Below are 16,637 nucleotides of genomic sequence, written 5' to 3'. Positions count from 1 at the left end.
GGGGTAGAATTTGAGCGGTGTTTGGGGGGTTTTTTTTAAATTTAATTATTTATTCCTTTTGACGGGGTCTTTGGCATTTTACCACGCGCCCTGTATTTTTCTCCTCCCTTTGGATTTATTGAGCGTGCGACTATTTTTCTTTTTTTTTGTTCGCGTTGGGGTGGGTATATGGGTCGGGATCATCGAACATATGAATTGCCTTTATATTTCCCCCCCTCTTTTTTCCCCCTGTATCTTGTAAGTCAATAATATATGTATATGTATATATATTAATTTATTTATTAAGTGTGTGAATGTATTGCTGTTGCTAAACTGTTTGTTTGTTTGTTTAGCACATTCAGTTCAGTGCCTTTCAAAACTTCGTTAGCGGCCGTCCAGGTATGTTTTTTCCCCCTTTCCGTTCATTTTCCTTTTGTTTCGTTTTAATTATTATTATTATTATTATACTCTTCCTCTTCTGCCTTGGATTCTGGTTTGGGCATCTGAATACAACTTGTGGACCATACAATCCTTCGAGCAACTACAAACTCATCATCTTTGCTTTTTTTTTTGCTTTTTGCTGTTTCGTTTTTGTTTTTGTTTGTCTTTTCGTGCCATCATTAGTTTCCCAACTGCACTACCCTCTTGCTTGTGAAAAGCTGTTTCCACCCTTTTACTGCTTTGTGACCATCATTTTCAATTTTTTTTTGCTTTTACGTTGCGTTGCGTTGAACTAATATTATTATTATTACTATTATTATTATCATTACAATTGTCGCTGTGAATACAACTTATTTCCTTTCTATGTGCACACCCTCTCCAGTGAACTTTTCATATTAATTGACATTTCTGCAGTGTATGAAGGCGTTTGCCGCGATATTTTCGGTTCATTGTTTTTTTGTTTTCTTTTTATTTCAAAGCAGCGAATTCTCCACCTTTGTTTTCTTATCATCACTCACTGTTTTGGTCAGTTTTTCCGGTCCTCTTTCTGTTTTTACATGCACTTCAGGAGTAATTCACTTTTTTGACAAAAAAAAAAACACTCTCTTCTCTTTTCTTCTCTTCTTTTCGCTTCAGCGTGACTTTTGTTTTTTTCCATCCCTTTAGTTTTAAGTTATGAATGAGTTCTTATGCGGTGTGTGCCAAATGAAATGTACGTTTCAAAAAGAACATCATCATATGCTTTAGCGTACTTTTCCTTTTGTCCGTAACATCCGCCCCCTCAGCGTGTTTTGTGGGCATGTCATGTAAGTTTATTTACTTTTATTGGTAGTTCATAGACTCTTGAGAGTTAATGGAAGTGCTGGATATCTATATCAATATCTATATATATATGTATGTATTTATAATAACTAAGTTTCCCTCCGGCTACATGTTGTGTATTTCTTTGCTTTTACTCGTTACTAACCTTGAGAGTATTCCTTTTTTTTTTATTTATTCCACATATATGTGGCAGCCACCACCTCGTTTCTCGTGTAGCGGTTGATTAAATTTGTTTTGTGAAAAGAGGTATCGTGTGAAGCAGCTCGACTCCCATTTGTAGTGTTTGTGTTACTACGCTTCATCACCGTTGGTAATTACATTTCGGGTGATATATTGAATCTGGAAGAAGAATACTGATAAGAGAGGGAGGCGCATTTTCTAATGTCTTTTGTTGGTTTGGTGGTGGTATGAGAAAATGAACAAAGGTTAATGGTTATGTGGCGCATTGCAATATCTCACTGTTTGACTAGCGGCTTCGCAGTTGGAAAGATATCGATGGCGTAATGTCAATAATCTTTGAATCTTATCGCATTCTGTTACACTGAAGGGTTGTAATGTTTTGGCCTCATCTATCTCTGCATAACCTCCAATCACTTGTCGATGGAAGTGTTGGCTCCGGCTGGTTCATGTTTAACAGTTATCATTGATATGTTACTTACTAGTTGGCTGATGACTGTTCTGCAGTGCTCATGTGATAATTTCATATTAACGCTGAGTAAAAGCAGGATAAGAAAAAGGCACTTATGTGGGGTTCGCCCAGAATGCATGAGCATCTGAAATGCTTAATTCATGGAACTTCATGGTTTCACACTGCCACCTTTACTCTCACTTTCCTGTCTATTGATATGTTCTACGCATGAGACACGGCCACCGTTTATGACGGCGCCCCCCAAAATCTTTACAGGCAGTAGCGAACCAAAAAAAAAAATAATAATAATTAATTAAATAATCAAAAGCCTGCAACTCCGGACTTGTTATCCGCCCCGGGGATCGGGTTAGGAGAGATGCGGCGGCATGTTTCTTTAGTTTGGTTGAATGCGGCAACCGGCTGGAGGTTACATACCGCCACTACGAGTGAAGGGATATCGGAAGAGACACGTGAACAGTTGCTGGAAGAGGAGGAATTCCGAGCAATGGACGCTTCACAGGAAGACAGCGAAATGCTGCCGATACACCACCGACTCGCAACCAAGGCGGACGCTCTGGAAGCAGAACTGAAGAGGTTGTCTTTTGTGCTCTTTGAGAAGCCACAACTTGTAGTCGATGATTGTCCGTCCACATGGACGAGACGTCCGGCAAATGTTGTGAAGATAATCCGCTGCTATGGTGCAACGAATGCTTGCGCTAAAGGAAGACATCAGCGCCCTGTTGGATGGGTTCCGCCTGTAGGCTCCTCTTCAACTATCGTCCAAACCTTCAACCGCATGCGGCATGCGTTACTAAATATGCGAAAGAGGAAGTTGGGGCAGCCTGAGACGGCACTGAATGATCAATTAGCGACGCTGTCAGCTGACCTTGATTACCTCAACCGCATGAAGCGCTTGCATGCGCTTAATTTCTACGGCAGGATGAACTTGACACCCCGCCGCCACATTTGGTTAGCACTCTACACATTATTGTGGAACGCTGTAATTGCTATTCAGAATTCGTTAGCATGTGTTTTCTTTGGTACTTTGCGTGGAATTAGAGACCACGGAGTTGTCATGGGAGCTATTCGGGGGCCAGCTACGGGATTTTTACGCGCCTCGCAGTTCCTTGCCTATGGATTAGTTCTCTCACCTCTTATTCACGTTCCCTCCGGTCTGATAAACTCCATGTACGGCGTGTGGAACGCACTCTCTGGAAAACTTTTCTTTGAAGCTGGAAGTGGCCGGTGGCACTACTGCAGCGCCCTAACTGCTTTGTGGCTTCATCGTGAGGTATCGCTTGAGCGTCGCGCAATTCGAAGTGTTGGTCGGTTGGAATTCCGGCGGAAGAATATGAGGGCAGAGAATCGATGGAAAGACCGGCTCGCGTCGATGGGTTTCTCGTTTGACCGTATAAACGAGAAGTTTGGGGGAAATCACCAAAAGGCACAACATACAGCTCGTGGCAGGGCGGAGAATATCGAAAATCCTTACGAGGTACTTCAAGTGAAGCGGAATGCTACACTGGAGCAAGTGAAGGCTCAGTACAAGCGGCTGGCTAAAGTTTTTCATCCCGATACTGTTCAGTGTGGCAGCGAAGAAGAGCGCAGAAAAGCAAGGGAGAAGTTTGAGAGCATATCACAGGCTTATCAAATACTCTCCAATCCTGAGAAACGGCGTTCCTATGATCTTGGCGGGGCGCAGGCACTTCGGCTACACGAAAGTAAAATGGGGCGGTTCATGGCGCGGACACCTGAGGAAGTTGTCCAAAGTGTGTTTGGTGGTGAAATTTTTAAACAAAAAGTACTCGGGCAACTGTTGCGTTCCCATTGGCACTTGCGGAACGAAGCACAGGTGAGTGTTTCTCTCCACGAATTTGAGCAACTTCAGGTACTTCGCTACTTTGAACTTACTTTAGAGCTGGTACGTATAGTCGATGTCCATGCAATGGCTCCGGTTTCAAAGGGTTGCAAGCATCGAAGTGGTCAACCCCAGAGTGAGGTTGCTGATGCACTGATAGATGAATTAAGTGGAAGAAAAAAGAACCAGCCAGCACGAGAGAGGAAACAAACTAAGGCACAACACAAAAACCAAGGCGATACTCCCAATAATGAAGGAACGGGCTCACCATATGAACTGACTTGTTTTACCAACGAGTTTAACTGTTTTTCGCGCGACTTTGAGGACCGTTGTGACCGCTACACACGTCACCTGGCGGAGGCGTGTTTTGGAAGGGAACTGATGTACGAGGTTGGACAGTCGTATGTCATATCAAGTCAGCGATTCCTTGGCATTTTACCTTTTTATGCACCAAAGCTTCACGTATACAAGAAAATTTTCTCTGGTGTTGACCGTGTCTATGCAGCGTTTCGCGAGAAGGTGGACGACAGAGCCAAAGATAATCCAGAGTGGTTGGCCAGGAAGGTTATGACGGAATATTTCAGCATGGAATTTGATTCGGTTGTGGCCGACGCAAGTTGTGTGCTTCGCTTTGCCGCTCAAAATGTTCTCCAGGACGTTGCGATCACGGAAGAGCAGCGCAGGCGACGGTGTTATGCACTTTGGTATTTGGGAGACCAAATGATGCGCAAGGGTGTGCCGTGGTCACGGACAGAGGTGAAGCGAGATGATGGTGAGTTGATGGCGTACATTCAGCAAGCCGCAAACTCTGCGGCCTCTACAAGTAAACCGGGTTCTTTTTAAGGCGACGAATAATCACGGAGAGTTGCCGGCCCATATGTCTACACGTGAGCTGAGTGCTTGGTCCCAAGGAGGGTACTAATTGCAAAATGCTTCAAAAGTTGTAGCGCCAAAGGTATCATATGAGTATGGAACGTTGCGTTTGCTGCCTGCGTTACCTCTCAATAACTCTTTTTGGCAGTGTGTTTGTGTGTGTGTGTGTGTGTGTGTGTGTGGAGACGCACAGACATGGTATATATGTTCACAGACGTCAAAAACATTTACGCATGGTGCTTGCGTTCTGTTAGCGTGATTGTACTATTTACCCGTTGGCTAGGCGCTTGAAAATAATTTACAGGGTCGTGAGGGGAGTATGAGGCAGTATTGTACTATTTTAATGCCCTCCGATTTACAAACTAGCAGAGGGAATTTATTAACCACTTACTGATGCGTTTTTTCCTCATTTTTGAGGGGTAACTGCCTCTCAGCAGAGCGCTCTTTTCACTCTACATGACTTCTTTTTATGTTACTTCGGCATTGTTGTTATTATTGAGTCCACGTGTATCGAGGTGTCTTGTGACGTTGCTAATTGAAGTAGCTCTTTTCCTCCTTTACTGTTGTCTTGTGCGAGGTTCCGGTATACCGCCCATATATAAATAAATAAATAAATATAAATAAATAAATATATATATATATACTTTTATTGCCAGACCCACACGAAACACGGGTACAGGTAGGAAGCAAATGGAAGATTTTGACTTTCTAGACGATGCTGAAGAAATACTTCAGCCGCTCTGTTTTTGCACAAATCAAGACTATTCGCGCGTTGGTGTTGGCCACCAGAAGGGTTATGTGATTTATAATGTTCACCGCGGCGGCTCTGGTGCTGCTCCCTCTTCGGCAACGGAGGAGAGTTGGGAAGGACGAGGAGGATCTCCCCCATCATTTTATACCACAGTTGAAGTGAAGTTTCCCCGCCGAGAAAGCGATTGTGCCTCACCTTACACACATTTCCGCACGCCAAGTGCAGCCTCAGGGCCGGATGCAGAGATGCCATGTGGTGTAGAAGAGAAAGTTAGGGCTTCAACTAGCGTTGGTGACAGGCGGGAATGTGATGTGCTTCTTAGTACATTTGACTGCAACCCGTCAACTGGATATGGGGCATTTCTTCCTGACTTTGCAGAAACTACTGCGGATGCTTATGGGGCATCGGGGCAACCGCCTTGGAAGTCGGAGGCAGCCGCATGTGCGGTCGGCTCTGACTGTGCGCTTACCAACCTTCAAACTGCAGGATTGTCGTGGGATCAAACAACTGGGGATGTGCTCAAGTTAACCACGCAAAATGTGGATTCTTCCATCCGTCATTCGTTGGCTGAGCCGCTCCCAGTGGAGGTTGGTGTCGGTCTCATGGCACTCTTATATCGCACACAATTTGTTGCTCTTGTCGGCGGTGGTCCATATCCACTTGGTGAAAGGAATGAGGTGAAAATTTACGTTGCTGGAGAGATCCAGGAAGAACGGACTGTTCCAGTTCCTGATCCAGTTGTGGTTGTACATCTCGATCACAAACTTATTATTATTTTCACAACTGTAGAGCTGCGGTTGCACAGTTTCGAAACTGGCCAATGTGTGTTCTCGACGCCAGCACAAACAGACGTTACCGTCATGAATCGTCCATCCTTATCTCCCTTTCATGCTAGTGGAAACTCATCTGCGTTCAACAACTTCGCTACTGATAGCCTTACTGGTAATTGCTCTATGTCCAGCATGAAGTCAGGCAACGAAACGGTTCTTGGGGCCACAACGTCATCAGTGCGACCTACAGAAGGTTCATGTGACACCACTGCACCATTTGCTATTGACTTTCACAGAAAGTTTCTTGTATTTAGTAGTTCTCTTTTCGGGTTTAGTCTCCTGCGTTATGCCAGTGAGGACCCCCTCAGTGCTTGGAGAGGCCCCGAAATGTTGGGCACAAAGTCTCCAGCCCATGCAAACAGGTTGGTTTCATTAGCTGTTTTTGTGGATGGTGGGGCCACAGTTGACTGTGGAGGAGCTGAATACAGATCCGTTGGTGTGGGAATTCGGTGTCATGTGGCGAGTTGCAGTTCGCGGGGCACACTTATACGTGTTTGGAGATATGTTGATGATGCTGAAGGGTCTGCCGAAAGCGGGAACAACAGTGGCACGCAACTTACAGGACACTTTGTGATGATTAGGGAGTTGCGAAACGTCTCCGTACCGACTCCTATTTTTCATATGATGTTTCTTGGTGAAGTATTTCTTTTCTGTGTTGCGCACAACACTCTCAAGATTTTCTTTGCCGGTGAGCACGAGGAGCCGAAACCCCATGACGTGAGCACAAAGGACCCCTCCAAGGCCATGCGAGTGCAAAACGTTCAATCCTCTCTCCATTCACTTCGCAGTTTTTGTAAGTTCTTCAGTTCCGAGTGGGCCGCACTTGAATGCCCACTGCCCCTAAAAAATGAGGTATTTCTTCCTAAATGGGTAGCTACAATGCCAGAACTGTGGAGGCATTTGATGCGCGTTGCAGAAACTTCCTCTAATAGAAAGCAAACTGACTCGCAAGTTGTGGGTGAATACGGGTATTCTTCAGAAGTAACGTTGAATTCCGGGGAGGCGTCACGGAGGGAGAGTTTACATCAAGACACTGGAGGTTCAAAAAGTGCCGTGAAGGCCCCATCAACCAGTTCATGGTTTGAAAGTAAAGGCATAGCCGGTTACGTTTGGAGACGAGTGTCACCACTTGTAGAGACGGTAGACTTGACAGCAAGACGATATTTACCTACCGCTACCAGAGACTCCGCCACTTCACACAGTCAGAGCCTCGCTGGAAGTGTTGATGACATGGCAGATGCTTCATGTGCTGGTAAATCCTTTAGGAGCGAAAAAGCGGGTGAAAGTTATGCGAATCGCAACTACGCAACATCAAAGGAGCTTGCGCGTTCATTTGTTGTTTGGTGGGAGCGGCCGGCGTACCGGCATTTGGATGTGGTGACACAATCAAAGAGTTCCGTGGGAGCCGCGTGCTTAACAGGTGAGACCGGCCCTTCCACATGTTTTGGACAATATGGGTCGGGCTCTACATTACTGCAGTGCGTGACATGTGATGGCGCTGCAATGAGTATCGAATTTAACCCAATTGACAAGTTACTTAAATGCAGTGATGTGTTTCCCGTAGGTTTCTCCAAAGGTTTGGCATGAGCGAAGTGGGCCCTGTTTGGCAGATCGTGAAGTAAAAGTTCACTTGTGTTACCTACATTTTATCTTTAATATGTATGCCTTCCTAAACGATGCGCCGTGTTAAAAGTGAGTGTTGCGGGTCGTGGCTTGTGTGGACGCCTTTGCACAAGACGTACGTCTATTTTTGTGCGCGTAAGTTTTTTGTTATTTTTTTTTCCATTTTTCATTGTTGTTTTCGTGTTGTAGTAGTCGTTGTTATTATTCGTACCTCTCTGAGAGAAGAGAAGATGTAACGGAGCAAAAGAAACGACTCTTAACAAGTGAACTAAGATATAAAAGAATTTTTTAAAAGAAGAGAAGAGAAGTTGAAACTACACTCTTAAATGTTGAATGAGAGAAATGGGTGACATATAGAGAAGGGAAATGGAAAGAGAAGGGAAAGATAACTGCGCCACCATTATTTGTGAGCACAACATCTCCAGTCACCCGAATTTGTGTGTGGGGCGGGAAGTGAAAGTCGCTTGGCGAGTGATTTTCTTCCCTCCGTGTTCACACACACACGCACATATATATATATATATATAGGTGTATAGGTGTATATGTGCTACTGCTTTTTGTTTTCTTTTTTTTTTAAATGTTATTCAGTTTTCACAAATCTAACAGGATGAGTTGAAGTTTGTTTTCGTGTTTAACTTCTCTTGATGGAAGTGTCGTGCAACACGTTTGACCACTGCGAGGTGAGACCCGTAGTTAAATGATGAAAGCAGTTATTGTTGTTGAATGATCTAACATGGACGGCATAAAAACAACAACAACAAAAAAAAAAGAAACAAAAAAGAAGTCGAAAAAAAAGTGTAGTAGGTAGCGCATATTGAGGTGCTGGTGTTCTTCTTGTCCAAATTGTTCGTGATTTCTATTGTTTTTTTTTGTCTTGCTGTTGTTTTTCATTTGTCTCTTTTGTTGTCTTTTTTTTTTTTTTGCAACTGCTTCCCACTTTCCTTTGCTGTGCCACCGCAGGATATGTTACTTCTGTGGAATGTTAACTTGAAGAGGCGCAATAAAAAAAAAAAAAGAAGAAATGGAAAGTGCTGAGATGATGCAAATATGAGGCCGGGGAGATAGCTATGAGGAATATATGTGAAATAGGGGATGGAGGAACAAAATCGAACAAAAAACAAAAACAAATTAAATACATAAATAAATGAAGTGGGGAGGTTAAAAATCGAAAATTAGAGGGGGGAAGAAGAGAAAAGGAAAAAAATAAAATGAAGTGAGATGAAATGAAATGAAAAAGAAAATCAAAGGGAAAAGGAAGGGGGACTTCAGCCTCTTGGCGCAGTTTTGAAGTGCCTTCATTTGATTTACTTGGGTGGTGCTGCTCCGCAACTGATCCCCTGCGGCCCCCTTTTGCTATATTTCTTTCTTTTCTCATTTTGTTTTTTTCTGTGTGACGGGAAGTCTTCTTTTTTTTTTTTTTTGCGTTCATTTGCTTTTTTCTTCTTCTCATTTCTACATTTTTGTTTGTCCATGCTGTTTTCCTCTCTTTTATTTCACCTCAGTCACTTACCCCCTTTCGTCACTTGAGTTTTCAGTCTTGTTTTTCATTTCGTGTTGAATTGTTGAACCCTATATTATAATATATATATATATGTTTATTTATGTATGTATTTATCTATTTATCTATTTCCATTTTAACACTGTGTTTTATTTCTTCTTTGTTATCCCACATGTCGCAAATGCACGTAACCTTCGTTTTGCCTCCTAAAACTCACCGCCGCATAAAACAAAAAGAGGAGACTTAAAACAGAAGCCATAAAAAAGGAAAAAAAGAAAAAAAACCAAAAACTGCAGGAAGTTCATGCGATGCCAAATGAAAAGGCGCAGACGCTGACAGTTGCAGAAGCCTTCGCAGAGACCTCAAAGGCGCTTCAGCAGTTTAACATCGAAAGAATACGTGTCGATGGCCTCAGTTGTGGGAACGCGTGCGACGAGGAAAAGTTCAGAATGTTAACCGAACAGGAGTTTATGAGAGAGTTTGTGTTTCACTCCCGCCCGTGCATCATTGTGGGGGCGCTGTGTGATTGGCCGGCGTTGCAGCGGTGGCGGGACGACCGATATTTGTTTGATCTGGATGAAAAACTTCCCATGGTGTATGAGAAAGAAAGAACCAGTAAAGGGAATGGAGAAATTAATGAAAATGATAGCTTCCATGAGGATGAAGAGATTGTGAAGGAATCAGATGCAGAGGACAGTAAGAATGGCACCAGTAATAATGAAGCGGAATCACAAGGGACGTTGGGACCTCGGCGCGTGACGGTTGCATTGACGCCTAACGGTCGGGCTGACGCCGTAACATATGTAACGTACAACGCTGTAAAGAATGAGTCACAGGTACATGATAAACTTGAAGGTAGAAGTGACTTCGTAGTAACCGAAAAGCTGTTCATGAGTGCCGCAGAGGTACGAGTGACGCTGCCTGAGTTGTACAGACTGCTGCGTGCAAATCCACTTGTCCCTCCACTGAAATCCCAGTTTGTCGACCTCCGTCGGCCGCAATGTTCGATCGCATACGCACAAATGCAAAATAATTGTCTTGCGGAGGAGTACCAACATCTCCATGTTGATATTGACACCGCATTGGACCGCTTTGGTACTCGGGTATTTGGAGGTAAACATGAGGCCGCTAATATTTGGCTTGGCACACCCGCCTCCGTCTCAACAATGCATCAAGACTGGGTAGAGAACCTTTACGCGGTTGTGCGCGGTGTGAAGGAGTTCATATTAGTTCCTCCATGGGAAGGCGTGTTTGTGCCCAAGCCGGAACTTCCAGCGGCAGCATTTACCCTCAAAGCCGCAGCGAATTGTAAAGAAGGTGAAGAGGAATACATATTTTCTGATAGTCCCACGCGTGACGGAACGTCGGTGCCGTGGATGGATGTGGAGCTTACACCTGCTGCAGTTGATGACCCGCTGCACATTAAAGAGGAGCTGCGTGACAAATTGCATCCACTCATTGCGTACGTGCAACCTGGTGAGGTGTTGTACCTTCCTGCTTTGTGGTTGCACCGTGTGGCGCAACACGCAGATTCTGAGGATAGCCGAGTGATTGAGGAAGCGTCGACTGAAGAAATTGCTAAAGTTTCACGGCATGATCAAAAACATTCTGCGCCCCTTCCGCTTATCGCAGCTGTGAACTATTGGTATGACATGAGTTTTACCAACCCTGCTGTAGTGATGCTGCGCGAGTTTGGTCTTCTATTGTAAGGTACGTGTTTAGCTGCAAAGCGATGGAGTGTTTCTGCTTCCATGTTTGTTTGATGATGAGCCACCTCCTGCTGTTCATTGCACAGTAATCGTGCTGGACCTTTTTCTTTTCAGCAGGAGAGAAAGAAAGAGGCGGAAAGGGTTATTTTTTTAAAAAAAAAAACAGTATTGGGTGGATTGTGACACGTTTTTTCACGTGTCATAACTAGCGATTAAACTTCACGTTTCTGAGTATCGCAGCGAAAAACTCTGTGTTCTATTATAATCTTCTTAATTTTCCCCTGCGTTTATGCACACAAAGAGTGCAAATATTTTTGCAATTTTCGGCATACATTTTTTAATCTATTTTTTCTTTAAATTACTTTCGTGTGTTTCTATTCTTTCTGTCTGAAAACAAATAGGTATAACGTGTTTGTGCGGTTAAAAGGTCTTAATTAAAGGTGAGGGGGGGGGGGAATTTGAAAGTGTAAGCAATAAGCAAGCGAAACGAAATCTAATTCAAAGAAAATACAAAGTATTAAAGTGAGGGAAAGCACACATTTGACGCAAGAGGCCGCACGCTTGGGTCCGAGTGGTAACTGAGGTCGCAGCGCCAATTAACATATAAGTGGATCAAAACACAGCTGCGTAAAACAAAAAAAAGATAGGTGTGTTGACGAGGCAGCAGCAAACGAAATGACGGAGCGCTCGCTGTTGATACGATGCACACAAGTGGGGCGGTACCTCGCCGTTGGGATGGATTTCCCAAGTGCACGTGTTTTTGATGTGGCGACCGGAAACCTTGCGGCAGTTGTTAACGTGCCGGCGCAGAACCGTTTCTCGCTTGCTGTGGTGTCCTTAACCTCACTATCGTTAGGAATCGTAAACGAGCGGGTGGAGCAGCAACAGTCCACACGCAAGCGCGGTAAGGAGGGACGGAAAACTGATTGCACACTTTACACAACTTTTGCGGCGGTGGGACTCAGCAATGGCACATTACTTCTGCATAATGTTGGGAAAGATGAACTCGTTGGACACCTTTGTGTGTCAGACACGCAACAGGCAGTTGTAGCAACGGCCTTTACTGGCCATTTTTTGCTTTGCGTAACCGCGGACCGCCTTCTGCACGTCGTGGACTGCATTCGGGGGGAGCGCATCGTGACTAACCTGCGGGTTCAACACGATGCCAGTGCCATCGCGGCGGTGGAAGACGTGGTAACCTCAGCAGGACGTGACGACTTTATACCCGAGTCCGTTTTCTGTATCTTTATTTCAGGACCAACAAATGCCTTGTACAGACTTCGAATTGGGAACAATGCAACAAGTGGTGATGTTGGCGGCGTGCATAGTGCTGTAGCTGCCTCCCTTGATCGTTTAATCACTTTTGCATCGCATACCTCCCGCACAGACATCGCGTGGATGGGTGGAACGCCTCAACAACCGGTTGTTATTACTTCCAATGCGCAAGAGGGCGCTGTACGTGTGTGGGACGCTCGCCCATCACTTGATGGTAGTACGGCAACATCACGATGCCGGAGGAGTTTGATGTGTGGACAGAGAATTATCGGCATTTCTGTAAGGGAGGGTGCGAGTAGCGGTGACGACAGGGGTCTGGATGGTATGAATGACTTGCCCGGTGCTGCTAATAATGGGGCAAAGGGTGAGGGGGATATTGGTAGAATGAGTGATGGAGGAGCCCTAGTGGTTGTTACGACCTTTACAGGTACCGTACTCGTGTGGATGCTCGGACGATCCCTTCTTGTCGCTGTCGCTGAGCCAATGCCGAGACCTCCCACATTCCAACTTACGTCGCAGGACGAGTCTGGACGGCTGCTTTTCGCTTCACTACTTCCAGGCGCCAGTGCAGCTGATGGCAGTTCCTCGTCGGCATGCTCATCGCTGCTGCTGCTTCGTGGGCGTTTTGCCGTACCGCAATTTGAAGTGCTTGATCTTTGTGATGCCATGTCAAAAGCTGTCAAGCTGAAAGGGAGTGCAGCGGCAAGAAGGCGTACAGCACTCGTGGCAGGTGGCGGGGAGGTGGCAGTTTATTTTGTGCCTTCTGATACTCAATCGAAAGCATCTGCTGATCTAGTCGCGTACAATGATTTGGAGACGTTGGATAACGCGTGGGCGACACACGACCAACAACAACAGCGTCGAATTTTGCTGGCGGCGCGTGCTACGAGAGCTGGGACGGAAGGGTTTGTTCCCGCAGTTTCGTATCACGCGAAAAGCGTATCAGAACTCCCTCAGAAGAGCCTAACACTCGAACAACGGCTGAAGCAACTGCATGTCTCCGAATCCAACGAATCAACCGCTGGGCAGCAGCAGCAACACGCGTTGGGATTAGCAACTGTTCCCCTTTACCAAGCGCTTCATGCGAACGATACATCTGCTGTGATGGAACTTCTCACTGTAGCCTCTCGAAGTAGTGGTGACATTCGGGCAACCGTAATGTCGCTGCAGCTGCCTTATTGTTTACAACTGTTACAGTTACTCGGGCAGCGGGTGCGCGGAGCGTCCCCCTGTTCTCCTCTGTTTCAATGGATCGATGCCATTATACGTTACCGCGGCGTTGAAATGTATCAGGTCCAACAGGATCTGAAGCAAAAGTCGGCTGTTTCTAGCAGCGATGGGGCCACGAAAGGGATTAAACCCGATCAACCATCCCCACCGAAGGACTTTGTTGCGCCGCTTCTTCATCAGTACAGGAACATGGTTTCCCTGTACGACCAGATTGCAGTTATGTATGGACGTCTTTCTATTTTCAAATCTGTTTTCCCGTCGGAACGAAACGTGTCTGCAAGCTCTCACGGCGACATCATATTTCCCAAAATGTTTGTGGAGAAAAAGTACTCGGGCGGCTTGTACTCAACGGCAACGACAGAGCGCAAGGTGGATTCACTATCTTCCAAGAGAAGAAAGAGCCGAAAAGACGGTAATAAAAAGAAAGGAGCCAGACCATCTTCAAAGTCGAAGAGGAAAGCAAAGAAGGGGGCTGCAGCCTCTAAAGAAAATGAAGAGGAGGATAATGACATGGACAGTGATGAGGAGCTGGATTTGGATGCTCTTGATCAAATGGTTCTGTCCGATGGTGACGTAAACGAGGAGGATGATGTCGACGACAATAACAGTGGCACTGATGACGAAGAGGAGGGTAATAGTGAAGTTAGCGATGAGGAGGAGGAGGGTGATGAAGATGCAACTGAGGATGATGAAGAGGACGAGGGGGATGCTATTCACAAAAAGAAACGGGCGCGTGGGGAGCAAACCACGGCGATGGTCGCTGAGTCTGAACGCGGCTCATCATATGGAATGGAATCCCGTCACAGTGGTGAGGAAGATTTTGATTCCGGAAGTGATGAGGAGGTAGGTGTCGCTGCAGCGCCGTCCGATGGCAGTGATGATGAAGAAAGTGCGGATGACAGCGAAAGTGATAGCACATCTAGTGGGAGAAGTGGGGCTGATGATATTCCGGACGGCAACTTTGACGATGACGACGATGAGGATGATTTGGATGAGGAAGATGATGGCATCGGTTCCGATGTAGCGGAGCTGTTGAATAATGGCAGGAATGGGGATGATGAGAGTGATGATGAGGAGCGACACGAACTTCGTCGCTACAAGCGAGCTAAAGCGGATGGTTAGCAGGTGATTGACAAACTGGATATTAGCCAGTGTATGTATGTGCCGTTACCGACAGTTGTGTAAATCTACTCGTCTGTGGGTGCAAGCGTGCCATTTCGATGGATTCCTTATCGTGATTTGTTAAGTCGCCTTTCATTTCTCGTCGGTCTAAATGGTAACGGTGATTGGCGTGATCAAATGATAAGTCAAGTCGCATGAGGACGGAAAATGTCCCCAAGCCATCCCCAGCGGACAACCTTGGACGTGCAATTTGGCCTCCGTGTGCGTGTTTTTGTGTGGTTGTTAATTCCTTTTTAAATATATGAAAATAAAGTACGTTTAACTTCGCTCAGTAACTTCATCCGCCGAGGGAAGCGTTGTTAAAAGCTTCGAATATCTGTGAATGTGTACCTTGCCAGTATCCGATTTAATGCGAAACCTTTTGGTTTGATCCCTGCCCAACTCAAGTCAACTCTCATTCATTTCTTTCTTTCTCTTCCCCCTGTGTGCCTTCTGCTGATTCTTGCTGTAACTTAGCGTACATTCACACACACAGGCGCGGCACTTTGACTCACGTGCCCTACTGAGGAGGAAGTTAAGAGGGAAAATAGGCTTGAGTGTGAGACCACTTTGAAGGGAAGTACAGGAGGGAGCGTCAATTGTACCTCTTTTTAAGTCACAGAACCTCCTCATCACGGTGAGTTTCGTAGAAGTTTCTACCGTACCCTGTAATTAGGGTGAAAAGCAGTTACTCAAGAAGAGGATTACCACTTGACCCTTCACTAAGGGGAAGGAAAAGGGCAAAAAACTAAGCACTCTGATATACAAGAAAGCTACAACATACTTCTACGCCTACATCTATATATAGTTCATACACTTGTCACATATATTGCAATAACAAAAAAAAAACACATTGCTGTTCGCATAGGGTGTGTGTTTCAGTTGCGTCTGCAGTTGGTTATCTAACGAGGTACTGCACGACAAACATGGGTTGGTGGAGGAGAAGCAGCAGCAGCAGCAATGGCATGCAGCGTGTGGTGGAAACGCACTTCTGGAGCCTCACACGTTACCGCATCGGTCGCCGTTTTTTGGGCTTAGATTATGCTGATAACGTCATATTCTTTCCTGCGTACCGCTCCAAAAGACGTGGCGGTTGGGCTGCAGTTACATTAGGAGTCACAAGTAGCAGCAACTACTTCACTAACGACACATCTGCGGTAAACGTACTGGAAGACGGTTATCCGTTACACTGGCGTGCGAATTCGAGACTTAAGGAGTTCGTTGCGGAGGAAAAAAAATTGTGGCAGGCCCGCGTAAAGGAGGAGGTGGCCCAACTTGCAGCGGAGAAAGTTTCGGCCAGTAGGACAGGCAACCCCAACGGAGGGGCTTCAAAGGAGCCGGGGGATCTTATGGGAGACATCAACTGCGAGCACAGGTTTCGGGACACATTAGCTATAAAGTGCACGTCGCCCGGTTTTGCCCAACGTCACTTGCGACTCAGCCGCCTGTGGACATCACTGTACAAATTTCTGTATTTCTATCTGTGGGGTATCGGCATCTCACTTGTCGTGCAGGCTTATTTGCTTTTCCGCAGTTGGCTCAATCCTCCTGCACGACAGGGATTGAAGAATATTGAGGCGCATGTGCTGCACATTCCCAAACTGATTTTTGGTTTCTGTGTGTCGTGCGTGGTTTGGGCCGCCCATCACCTTCAACCCGTTGTATCACCGGTCCTCGAAGCCTTAGAAGGCGTGTTTCCACAAGTTAATTGGAGTGCCGCTTCACCAGAGGCTCTCGCCACGAAGGCTCAGCAGTTGGCAGGACACGATGTGTCTGGTGGAAAGCATGGGAGTGGGCAGCTTGATCAATTAAATGTGAAGAAAACTACGGAGACAATGGCCGGAAATTGGGCTGTCTTTTTTAGTGGAAATTTCACGAGCATTATGCAGGGGCTTGTTTTTCTGTTGGCTGTGCTCCTATTTCTACTTTAGCTCTACACTCCGTTCGTCAGCCCCTCCT

General features: G+C 45.7%; 7 protein-coding genes across 7 annotated transcripts; 6 read left to right on the top strand and 1 right to left on the bottom strand.

Annotated features, from left to right (window-relative positions):
* Nucleotides 1–380: 380 nt before the first annotated feature.
* Nucleotides 381–716, top strand: TbgDal_VII600 (hypothetical protein, unlikely; the record flags this gene model as incomplete). Its single annotated transcript, XM_011776064.1, has 1 exon — nucleotides 381–716. The coding sequence occupies one exon, from the start codon at nucleotides 381–383 to the stop codon at nucleotides 714–716; it is 336 nt and encodes a 111-aa protein (XP_011774366.1).
* A 1,530-nt stretch (nucleotides 717–2,246) lies between these two features.
* TbgDal_VII590 (chaperone protein DNAj, putative) lies at nucleotides 2,247–4,571 on the top strand (the record flags this gene model as incomplete). The annotated part of the gene is made up of 1 exon (XM_011776063.1): nucleotides 2,247–4,571. The coding sequence occupies one exon, from the start codon at nucleotides 2,247–2,249 to the stop codon at nucleotides 4,569–4,571; it is 2,325 nt and encodes a 774-aa protein (XP_011774365.1).
* A 720-nt stretch (nucleotides 4,572–5,291) lies between these two features.
* Nucleotides 5,292–7,769, top strand: TbgDal_VII580 (hypothetical protein, conserved; the record flags this gene model as incomplete). The annotated part of the gene is made up of 1 exon (XM_011776062.1): nucleotides 5,292–7,769. The coding sequence occupies one exon, from the start codon at nucleotides 5,292–5,294 to the stop codon at nucleotides 7,767–7,769; it is 2,478 nt and encodes an 825-aa protein (XP_011774364.1).
* A 1,018-nt stretch (nucleotides 7,770–8,787) lies between these two features.
* TbgDal_VII575 (hypothetical protein, unlikely) lies at nucleotides 8,788–9,255 on the bottom strand (the record flags this gene model as incomplete). Its single annotated transcript, XM_011776061.1, has 1 exon — nucleotides 8,788–9,255. The coding sequence occupies one exon, from the start codon at nucleotides 9,253–9,255 to the stop codon at nucleotides 8,788–8,790; it is 468 nt and encodes a 155-aa protein (XP_011774363.1).
* A 356-nt stretch (nucleotides 9,256–9,611) lies between these two features.
* Nucleotides 9,612–11,012, top strand: TbgDal_VII570 (hypothetical protein, conserved; the record flags this gene model as incomplete). The annotated part of the gene is made up of 1 exon (XM_011776060.1): nucleotides 9,612–11,012. The coding sequence occupies one exon, from the start codon at nucleotides 9,612–9,614 to the stop codon at nucleotides 11,010–11,012; it is 1,401 nt and encodes a 466-aa protein (XP_011774362.1).
* Nucleotides 11,013–11,687: 675 nt separating this feature from the next.
* Nucleotides 11,688–14,639, top strand: TbgDal_VII560 (hypothetical protein, conserved; the record flags this gene model as incomplete). The annotated part of the gene is made up of 1 exon (XM_011776059.1): nucleotides 11,688–14,639. One exon carries the CDS (start codon nucleotides 11,688–11,690, stop codon nucleotides 14,637–14,639), a length of 2,952 nt encoding a protein of 983 aa, XP_011774361.1.
* A 965-nt stretch (nucleotides 14,640–15,604) lies between these two features.
* Nucleotides 15,605–16,609, top strand: TbgDal_VII550 (hypothetical protein, conserved; the record flags this gene model as incomplete). The annotated part of the gene is made up of 1 exon (XM_011776058.1): nucleotides 15,605–16,609. One exon carries the CDS (start codon nucleotides 15,605–15,607, stop codon nucleotides 16,607–16,609), a length of 1,005 nt encoding a protein of 334 aa, XP_011774360.1.
* Nucleotides 16,610–16,637: the final 28 nt, after the last annotated feature.

The sequence above is a fragment of the Trypanosoma brucei genome, chromosome 7 (genome assembly GCF_000210295.1).
Source record: "Trypanosoma brucei gambiense DAL972 chromosome 7, complete sequence".
Lineage (NCBI taxonomy): Eukaryota > Euglenozoa > Kinetoplastea > Trypanosomatida > Trypanosomatidae > Trypanosoma > Trypanosoma brucei.
Note: the sequence above shows the minus strand (reverse complement) of the source record. Positions and strands in the feature narration are given on the sequence as shown.